The following is a 10719-nucleotide window of genomic DNA, read 5'->3' as shown; positions in this document are numbered from 1 at the left end:
CGGCCGGCTCAGTCCTTTGTTGCCACCAGTGATAGCAGCTGGGCTGCTGAGAAGACCTTGCGGGGCAGATGGTGACAGCAGGGAGGTGGATGTTCACCGCTTGAATATTAGCTCCCAGAAAGCTGAGAGCGCATCTCTGCTTAGACCGTGCTGCTAGGCAAAGAACAAGCTGAAGTCTGCTGATTTTGTGCAAGGAAAGCAGATCCGTTCCGGTTGTGCCTGTAAAAATTCAAGTGTTTAATGACATGACTTTTATTACAGTGAATTCTGAAGGCTGAATTAAAAAGTTATACGTTTGTAGTGACACTGTCTACCTTACGTTTGCAAAGATGATTCTTTGGGTTTAATAGATTCAGGTTCTACCTGTTACATTTTTGTGGGGCCTTTTTACTTCTGGAGAAACGGCCTGCCAATTTATTTTTAGTTTATTCTGATAATTTCTAAATTTTAAGAGGAAAATGCTGTGGACTCAACATGCATTAGTGCCATAGATGTATTGATGAAGTGTTTAAGTGATCTGCAATGCTGAAGTCTGCACTATGTTCTTTGAAAAGTTCTAAATATCTTGCTGTTTGTAAAGGGAGTAACAAGCTGCAGTTTACTGATCTTTTTGACCTTTGCCATTGCTTCTTGTATTAATGTTGTAAATGGCTTTTTAAAAATATTTGTTTTGGTAAAACATTATTCTTGCTAGGATGTAATATTTCATCATGGAAATCCTTATTTGTTTTGTGAAGGAGGAGCTCAGAGAACTTCGTGAAGAGCCAGTTGATCCTCAAGCTCAGCAAGAAATAATTAACAGCATTGAAGAAGTTTATTTTTCCAATGATTCCTTTGATATTGTGAAGTATGAGTTGGAGGTAAGCTGTCTTCTTAAAAGACAGTAACATAACAAAAAAAAAATGAGAGTGAAAAGTATGCTTGTTTCAATGAGCTATTTTTCATTTGGTTTCTTGTATCTTGCATTAATACATAACTGTACCTTTCTGCCTCATCTTGTGGTTGTGTGGAGCTTCTGGTACATAGCATTGATATGGAGTCTCTTCTTTTAACATCATAGAATTAATACCAATTTTGCTACCAGACACTTCATAATTTAAACTGTAGTGAAAAAGACAAAATGGAGAGGAAAAAAATCCATTTTATATTTTGCATATTTTTTTAGCAAACTAAGATGTAATGATTTCAATGATTAGAAGTATTGTGTGCATACATATATGGCTTAAAATAAGGTAATTTTGAGGCAATTATTATACTATGTGTTGTAATTACGAAAATACACTGTCTATCTTAACATTGGTTTATTTCAGTATTCGTCATTCAAAATAATGGGTTAATTCTGCATCTCAAACTGCAGAAGCAATAAGAATGTTTCCTCAATAGAACTGATTGGTTAGTTAGTACTATATGTGCATTTAACATCATTTAATTTCTTACTGAGTTTAATTTGTTGTTTACATGCAGAGGCTTCCTCCAGTACTTAGTCTTCAAGAACTGGAAGAGTACAGAGACAAGTTAAAACAACAGCAGGCTGCCGTAAGTAGTTTCCTGCATACCGTCAGGCAGTTTGTTGTATTGCCTTTAAGTCTAGCCAGAAACGAAGCTGAAAAAGTTTTGATTTCTTAAATACAATAGATACTAAGCCTTTCTTTCTTTTAATGTTATGTTGCATGCTTTTGTAGTAGAAAATCATATTAGTAAGTCATGTAATCATATCAAATCATGGAAGTAAATCTTGGTGATAAATATTATAACAAGGAGTAAATGTGCTAACTATATCCCTAGAAGCTTTGATTTTCTGAATGTTCAGCTTTTCCTATGTATTGCAACAGAAGCCATGTTCAATACAGTGCTGAAGAGTGTGGTAGTATCTCTTTTTTTTTTGAGGGATTTCTGGGAACATAAAACATAGAATGTTTTAAAACCTCTTTCCTTAGAGTTGATATTTTCTTTTATTTCTTCATTTGTCAATTTGTTAATCATCCATGAAATACCGGTGCAGAGTTACTACCTAGTAAAACAAAGGAATTGTAACAATGAGTAATAACTATTATTTGTGAGGGGAAATCTGAGTTGCATCTTCTGAAAGGCACTTGCTAGATTTCAGGCCTTTTTTTTTTTTTCTATTCGTATATAAATTATTGATTCACTGCTCTTTTTAAAGATGAATAATATGGTACAGGAAAGAAATGTATTAACTGTTGCATTTGGAGAGTGTCTGCAAGTAAAATAATTGATAATCCTAATTCATGTCTTTAAATGGTTGAAATGTACAGAGGAATATATTGGATTGTTAGCAATACATAGAGAACAAGTTCCTTCTGCCTAAGACTGCTTTCCCCAGAATAAACCTATAAACCTATGAAATTTTGTATGGTATTAGAAGTTGGGCAAATTAATAATCCATGTTCCTCACCAAGATGTAGAAGGAAGTTAAAAGTGGGTGGTGGGTTTTGATTTCATCTTGATATTTTTCTTTTTTAAAGTTAGAGAACATTTGGTGGTGATCTAGTTTTTCAAGGAAATACACTTAACCGAGATACACTGAATAATCCCCATACCTGTTATCCATGTCTTGGCCATTCTGCATCCACAATTGGAATCAGCTGCATCTAGGGGAGCAGTTTGAGGGCAAAACTGCTGCTGCAACATGTGACCTGAAAGGGCATGCAGCTGATGAGTGAGAATGGAGCATGGAATTTCCAGTACATATGGCCCAGATGTATCTTCCTTTTAGAAAACAAACAAAAACTCTGAACACCAAAACTTTTGATGAGAAGCATGTGTCCAGTTCTTCCCTATCCATCCCACCTCAGTCAGGATTGGACCTGCCTCATGTCTCCCTTAATCTAGTCTAAGTGAGACTCTGCTATAGGAAGGAATTGTTGTTTGGTCCCCCCACCCTGGGGCATGTGCTGAGTTGCTAAAATTTCTCGTATGCTGTATATCGTATCCTTGTGTCCTGTTTCCAGGGGGAGTGTGAGAGACTGTTGTGTGTTTGCTTCTCCTGTCTCAGTATCAATCAATATCAGTACTGCAGAATGTTGTATGTTAGTTCTGTCCTAAAAGTATTTCAGTGCTGATTGTGAATAGATGATTTGACCGAGGACTCAAGAAGTCTGTGGGCAGATCACACGGTAGCTCTGTGTTGAAAAGAATAAGTACAGCCTTTTTCACTTCAGTGCCTGTGTAGCTGGCATAGGAATTATGTTTTATAGATAATTCCAACTTCTAAATTTCTGTAACACAAAATACTCAAATGGGTGTGAGTTATGGGTGATAGAGCTCTGATCTTCCACTTCTCAATGACTGTTGCCATCTGCTTTTGCACAGCTGATCTTGGTCATGCCTTTGTTTTCAGGGTCACTATAGACTCTATTTTCTGTAGTTTTCCTATTAGTTTTCCATTCCATTGGAAGACTTCTTTAATATGTGTCATGACAGCTTCAATTTGTCTCACTGTCTTGGTACAGACCATTTGGATTAAGAGCCTTTCTAGTTGTATGTCTGTTTGACTCCTTTTTAATTAGTAAACTGATATCCTGAGCTGCACTTTTTTTTTTCTTAAGAAGATAAATATTTTTTTTCCCTTGATGTGATTAGGAAAGAGAATATTATTGTGGAGAAAATTGTTTTGGTCTCCTCAAAGAACATTGCTGTTTGCATGCATTGATAACTGCAGTCACATTCATTGCTAACAATTATATTTCTGCATTCCAAAACTTAAGAGTCAACATAAATGTATGGAATATGAATGGAAGTAACCTGGGATAAAATCAGTCATCCAAAAAAAAAAAAAAAAAAAAAAAAAAAAGTAGTATTACTAAGCTCAGGGAGAGAAAAAAAAATAAAAAAAATAAAGATTGTGACAGATGCTTGACAGTGTTGAGGTTGTTATTAATCAAGGGTAACTGAGAATCTGCTAAACAAAAGCAGTGCAAAAACTAAAAGTGAAACTCATCTTTTATTCATGTGTACTGCTTGATGAATCCCTTTAACAGTGAATCAAACTGATAGATTTGTACTAAGGCAATGCATGACTAGATGGTTTATCCCTGTTGTGGTTTTACAGGTACAGGGCTAGTGGGAAGAACAGGGTGGAAAAGGGAGGTTAGAATTCCACAGCAGTGGAATACACTGTGTAGTGAACAAAACTTCCTTAGAGCCTGAAGGTCCTGTAAGTTTGAGTAGTGTTTGGCTTGACAACATCCTTTCCTGCACCCACCCTGCTCTGGAGTGGTTCTTTTGCTGTCCTGCAGAAGAAAGCATTATTATTTTTAGAACATCTAAGAGGTTTTAAAGTAATTTTGTGATTATGGCTGTTTTTTAATGTGGAAGGAGGAAGGCATAGCTAGGTAAGTACTCCTTGTCCAAATTGCCAGCTGATGTTATCAGAGTACTTTGAAGATCATCAAGAGTGCAGGTGCTCAACCAGAGGATAGGAACAGACCTGGTAGAGCCTCTGTAAATTTGTTACAGGAATGCTGATTGAAGATCCCAGCTTTGTGCTGTGTTTGACTAAGCAGTCAAATACATAAAAACCTCCTCATATCTCTTTCCCAGCAGTGCATTGTGGGCTGGCTGACTGTCAAAGCCAGTTTTATTTTATTTCCATTTCTGGCAATATTGTTCTCCAAGAAGTATATAGAGAATACCAATAATTTCTTTGTCATCTTTGAATCTGTTTCTTCTTAAGTATTTGTAGTCCCTGCTGAGACAAAACACGTTATTCTGAGGCTTGCATTTACGTCTGTTAGTGTTGGATCTCTTTTGATGATGTTTGCACACAAGAGACTGATCAAGGTGGCAATGCTCATTTTTAAATTGAGTACAGACAGCACTGTTGTAACAGGCACCTAGGCAGGGGCCGGCGCTGGGACGATCTGGCGATGTAAGGGAAAGCTCAGACTGCCCACGAGGGGCGCTGTGGGCGGGGCTTGCCATAGATAAGCAATTGCAGCGACGCAATAGACGCCGTTTGCTGCGTCCTCTGCATTGGAGCCTGTGTCTTGATGGCCCCCAACGGCAGAGGTTGAGGTGCCGCGATCCAGGCTCCGAGTGTTGGCGACAACACAGCACCTTTCAGTATCATTCCACTAACTCTTAGTTCAGAACAATGGAGAAAATTTTAAAATATACATGTTCTGCATGCTAGAGAAAAGATATGATGTACTCAGGATTGAATATTCAATTTGACGTGGATTTTATTTATTATGATGTCAGCCTGAAATCTAAGTGTCCTTATGGCTTTCTTAGATCTCCATGGTAGATGGTTGTCTTGAATTTGTCCTCTAAATTTATACGTAAGTAGAATGTAAAAACTTGCAGAGTCACAGATTATTTCTGTTTTCTATACTGCTGTGTTCCTTTACAAGCACAGAGGTAAAGGACTAATTTAAAAATGCCCACTAGTTCCTTGATGCAACTGTAAACATTTTTCTTATCTTGTTCCTAAGGAAAGCTTATTGTAATTTTCAGGATTTTTCACCTTGTTGTGACACATTTATTAATAAATTTGAGAACTACAGAACTAAATACAGAATCATAAATGTGTTGTAAAACTTCGGTAGGGATGACTTCATTGAGTTTGCTACGTATCACATACAATGTTATTCTTTTTAAGGTCTCTAAGAAAGTTGCAGACTTGATTCTTGAAAAACAGCCTGCGTATGTTCAGGTAAGACAATTAACAGTCACTTCTTCAGAGTAAACCATTCCTTTTTGTGCTGTTACAATGCTGCAGTTTTGTCACTGCGGATTAAATCTAGTAATTTTTTAGTAGAGATGCTCGTGCCTGGTTGGAAACAGGTGTCGGTGTATGTTAAACCTGTTTCTGCAGAGTGAAAAGACCAAAGGTGTATTGAGCTGGAGGCCCTTAGGGTGATAAAGAATTCTGCACATGAGCATTTTAAGAAGGCTTTCTGAAAACATGAATTCACAAGCTTGACTAATACCTACAACGGACTTGAACAGGAGCTTCTGTTGTGCCTGTGTTTAAGAATGGTTTCAGATCATTTTCCCTAAGACAAGACAGTGGTGACCTTGCTTAAGAGCACTTAAGCAGAAACCTGCCTTTAATCTCAGTCAATTTTGAGAAGAAAACATCTAAGAGAAGACTGAGCTGGAATGAGCCTTGACATGTCAAGAGTCTCTGAGGGCCAAACAAAGCAAAAGCACTTTAACTGCTTGCAGTAGAATATTGGCATGGCTTCTCTTCTTGCTCCCAAAACATAATAGAAGCAGCTGTTGTAATGATTCTTTAAAGAGAAGGTGTTTTTTTTCTTAGCCATTTATTTTTAATAATGCCTCTGTACATCTTATCAGCTCTGCCTGATTTTATCTGATCTTTCCAGGAAATAATAGTAAGAATTCTGTGACGTTACCAAAACAGTCTGAGAATTATCCTTTGGTGGATAATTCTGTGTGTGTACAGCCTGTTGTATAAGCATTGTCATACCAGTGATTATGGCAATTCTCGCTTTGGTCAAGAAGCCTGGAGAGAGTTTGGGAGGGCAGTGATGGCTGTGTTTGGTGGTGAAGGGCTATTTTTTTTTTTTTTTCCCCTCACCTTTCTCGTTTCCTCTCCGCTCTTTCCTCCTTCACCACCTTCTTGTTAAATTCCTCCCTTCCTTGCCTCCGGCTTCTCAGCTGATACACTGTTGCTGCAGGCTAGGGCTTGTACCTCCTAGTTTTAACCCATGTTAGATGTCATGGAGCTGGAATTATTTACTTTCTTTCACCTCTCTGGATGGCACAACTTCGTCTGCTCACTTGTGCTCATGGCTCACACATCTAGCCTTAGTGAGTTTTCAAGGTTCCTATCTGTGCTTTAGCATTTCGCTGGGTAGGAGAAGTGCTACTGTTTAAAGAAAATGGTGAGTGAGCACTGCTTGCATCATTTTCTACAATAGCTGGTGGAAGAAAAAAGCTGTGAAGTCACTATTATTTCAGTTTTAGTTAAAGGAATCAGGTGGGAGGCTGTTGCAGAAGGAGGCTGGGTAAGTGCTACAGTGGTTGAGTCCTCATAAGACAGCATATAGAGGGACAGAAATGAGAGTTGTGCCAAATCCTTCTGGTAAGTTCTGCTGTTGTGCATGTTCAGAATTTATGTTGAGCAAACGATGGTTTTTCTGAATCCAGGAACTTCACTTTGAGGCCCTTTGAAACAATGCATGATACTGTGTACTGTGGACAATGTTCTTCTTGCATTTTGCTGTGTAATGTTAATATTCTTATTCCAGCAACATCTTAGGGAAATACATGTGTTTTATACCAAGAAGTTCTTTCATATACTCCAAAGGGACAGTTAAGTATCCATCATGCCAGTAGGAATCTTTTGCAAACATTTAAGGCAAATAAATATTTATTTTGCAAACATTTAAGGCAAATAAATATTTGCCTTAAATCAGTAATCCTTCAGTGTTACTTACAGGCACAGGCTTGCACAGAGTTATTCTTGTCAGTAGATTTACTTCTCAGAGATTTCTAGTGGTCATCATAGGACTCACTTTCTTATTGACTCATGAAACGAAGCTCCTGATGTGCTGTGGGTACTTGGTAATGGCAGCTCCAGTTCAGCATCCAACTACAGTAACAGGTCATTAGAAGAAGCAAAAATGCAGTGGACGCTTTGTCTCATGGACACATTGTTTCTACTGTGCCAAGGAAGGTGTAGGGAATTTAGTTTTCGTTCCTGGTATGAAGTATTGCTCTAACAGGCTCTACAGTGGGCTGAGAGAGGCCTGGCACAGACACGAGGCAAGGGATTTAGAGTTTTCCCTTCTCCTTAGAAGGAAAGGCATGCTTTAGGAACAGTCAATGAGTGGAGGACTGTGTTTAAAGACAGAAGAAAATGTATTCAGCCCCAGGTGCTGGACGGAAGAGTCCCTGGGTGGGTACCTGGAGGCTGGACTCTCTCTGTGTGCCTCTCCATCCACTCATGTTCAAAGGAGAGATTTTACAGCATCTTTGCAAGAGGCAAGGCTGGAATGGAGTCGCTACTTAGTGTTTGTGTTTCCTCATGAAAAAGGGAACAATGGACTTCTAAATAGCTCTGATTTTTGCAAAGTATGTTTTTGTGAGAAGCAGGTACTGAGGAAAGTGATAGTCAAATTTTGCTTCTTAAGCTGTTACGCATACTAGCAACTGAGGTATCGCTTTTCCAAAAGTAGAGTTGGTAACCTAAAGGAGGAACTGGTTTTGCTGAAAGATGCGGCTCAGTGATTTGCCAGAATTGCTTGGAACTTTGGAAACTGAGCAGGAGGTGATCATAAATGGAACTAAACTTTAAACTTGTTTTTGCTTGTCATATTTTTAGAAGTAGATCAGTATTCACAGTGAAAGTCTCCCTTCTACCCATGAAAGTCTCCTTTCTACCCATGGAACGTGCTTGGCATGTTTTCAGATTATAAGCAGTATTTTAAAAAAAAAGTGTGTGGGTTTTTTTTTTTTTCTTTAATATACACTTTTCTTCAGTACTGTTGCTAACAAAAGAAATCCGAATAGGTATTTAAAAAAAACATTTTTTTTTTTTTAAAAGGAGTTGAGATTCTGGTAGGCACTGTGTGAAGTCCAAACCAAGGTAAATTCAGGTCATCAGTGCTGAAGAGTTTTCACCTGAAATTCAACAAGATACAATTAAGGTTCATTATGAAGTGGCAGCTATTAAACTGGTAGAACACAAGTGCTTCTAATCAAGAAAATGCTCTGTGAAACATGGTCTTTTTTGTGTTGTTTTGCGGCTTTCTGGCACATCAGTGTAAATTAAACTGTGCTTCTGTCCCTGAAGCTTTGATCATTCTCCTGTGGTGCATTAATAGCATAGTGATTCTTAGGCTAAATGTACAGTATATAAATGTAGAGGGTCCCACTGCAATGAAAATGGATTTCAAATGTCTTTCTTCAAAAGAGATTTGTATCTTCAAAGATAGTTTATATTAATTTTGCATTCCAGTGCTTAGCATATATAAAATGATGAAGCAAATAATATATGAAGTATCTCTACAAAGTCACTAGAACATCTCAAGAGAAACCTATGAATCACTGGTCTTTTCTGGTGTGTAGCACACTTTAACTTGTGTACTTATTTAAGCTGTTGTCTCTCTCTAGGAACTTGAACGTGTTACATCATTGCAAACTGGCCTTCAGGTAGCAGCCGTTATTTGCACGAATGGAAGAAGGTATCTTGCTTATATAATGGCAGAGATTGAAAGGAGGAGAAAGTGTTTATGAAGAAATCTGTAAACCCAGGAAGTTTGCTTGCTGCTGATATTTCCTATTTCCAGTTGCAAAATGGAATTAGCAGTAGAGGTTAAAGATGCTGAAACAAATACCAGCTGCTTTCTCTCTTCCAGCTCTCACTGTTTCAACTGGGAGTTCTCTTTAAAACTGGAACCTTTTGTGATAGACCATTGATCCACAGATGAGTTCTGCAGAAGGGAAGATGTACCTTCATAGTAGTCTGTTGGTCTCATCCCATTTTCTGCATTTCCTTAACAATGCTGCTAATCTTATTTTCGAGCATATATTTTGATGGACATGTTAGAATTTATTAGAAATAAGTTATTTTACATATCGTCAAAGATCATATCCATTTTAACTTTTACAGACACCTGAATATAGCGAAGGAAGGCTTCACACAAACTAGTTTGGGGCTTCTTGCAAACCAAAGGAAAAGACAGCTGCTTATTGGACTGCTGAAATCTCTAAGAACAATAAAAACACTGGTATGTACAGTTATTTTTGTTTAGTGGCAAAATGTTTTTCTTAATTTCTGTTGTAGTTATCACTTGTTTCTGTTTTTGTTTTTTTTTTTTTAGCAAAGAACTGACGTGCGTTTGAGTGAGATGTTGGAGGTAAGTCTCTGTCAGACTATTATAATTTGAAGCTATTCTAAGTCTACTTTAGTCATCTTAATTTTGTTCCTTCTTTCCTTCTTCTCGCAGGCAGGCAGTGGGTGTGTGCATGTGGTGAAACTATGTTTTTATTCTTTTTTTAAATGTTATGAGAAATACTTCATATCAGATTAGACAGCCCCTGTGATGGGGGAAGTGTTTTCTGTCAAAGACTGAATTCTGCCCTTAGATCTGAAGCCTGAAGTAGTTCAGTAAGAATGGTGTGGAGTCTTTACTTTCCTCCCCACTCCTAACTTATAATTCTTTTCTGGCCTTAGCTTGGTATTTGGAAGAAAAGAGAAAATGAGATTTAGCTGATTGTTGTTATGCTGCATCTGGATACTACTAGTACTTCTATTACTGTACAAATTTATATGTGGGCTCTCTAGTGTTTTATTTCTAAGTGTAGTAGCTTCTCTCCTTATTTGTTTGGTTGGCTTTTTAGTAGTCAGTTGCAGGAAATATTGCAGCATGCTGTCCATGACACTGAAAATTCTACTGATATGGTAGATATACTGCCTGAAAATGCACTAGACACTGCATGGAGCAAAAGTAAAATCTTGTTTTAATGTGATTAATTGTGTGAAGGACAGCTTCAGGATTATATTGACAAATATATTTTAATAGTGTAGTGTAAAAACTTTTGACTTGCTAATTTGCCAAATATTTGCACCTAACATTGGATGGAACATGATTATGGTAATCTGTAACTACTAAGTTTGGAAACTGAGTCTTAATAATTTTAATTCTTAAGGTTCTTTGAGTTTAATTCTGTCTTGAGTAATACATCGTGTCTCGGCCCACTTCTTATTCTTTACCAAGTAAG

At 37.6% G+C, this 10719-nt stretch overlaps 1 protein-coding gene across 1 annotated transcript; it reads left to right on the top strand.

Annotated features, from left to right (window-relative positions):
- Positions 1–710: 710 nt before the first annotated feature.
- On the top strand, positions 711–9854 carry LOC103772945 (coiled-coil domain-containing protein 132-like; the record flags this gene model as incomplete). The annotated part of the gene is made up of 6 exons (XM_008940291.1): positions 711–860; positions 1465–1536; positions 5624–5677; positions 9109–9179; positions 9608–9725; positions 9819–9854. Coding segments are annotated over exons 1-6 (501 nt in total), but the record flags the coding sequence as incomplete, so codon positions are not given.
- Positions 9855–10719: the final 865 nt, after the last annotated feature.

The sequence above is a fragment of the Merops nubicus genome, unplaced genomic scaffold (genome assembly GCF_000691845.1).
Source record: "Merops nubicus isolate BGI_N331 unplaced genomic scaffold, ASM69184v1 scaffold49905, whole genome shotgun sequence".
Classification (NCBI taxonomy): domain Eukaryota; kingdom Metazoa; phylum Chordata; class Aves; order Coraciiformes; family Meropidae; genus Merops; species Merops nubicus.
The sequence above is the reverse complement of the archived record's forward strand: the minus strand, read 5'-3'. Positions and strand labels throughout refer to the sequence as shown.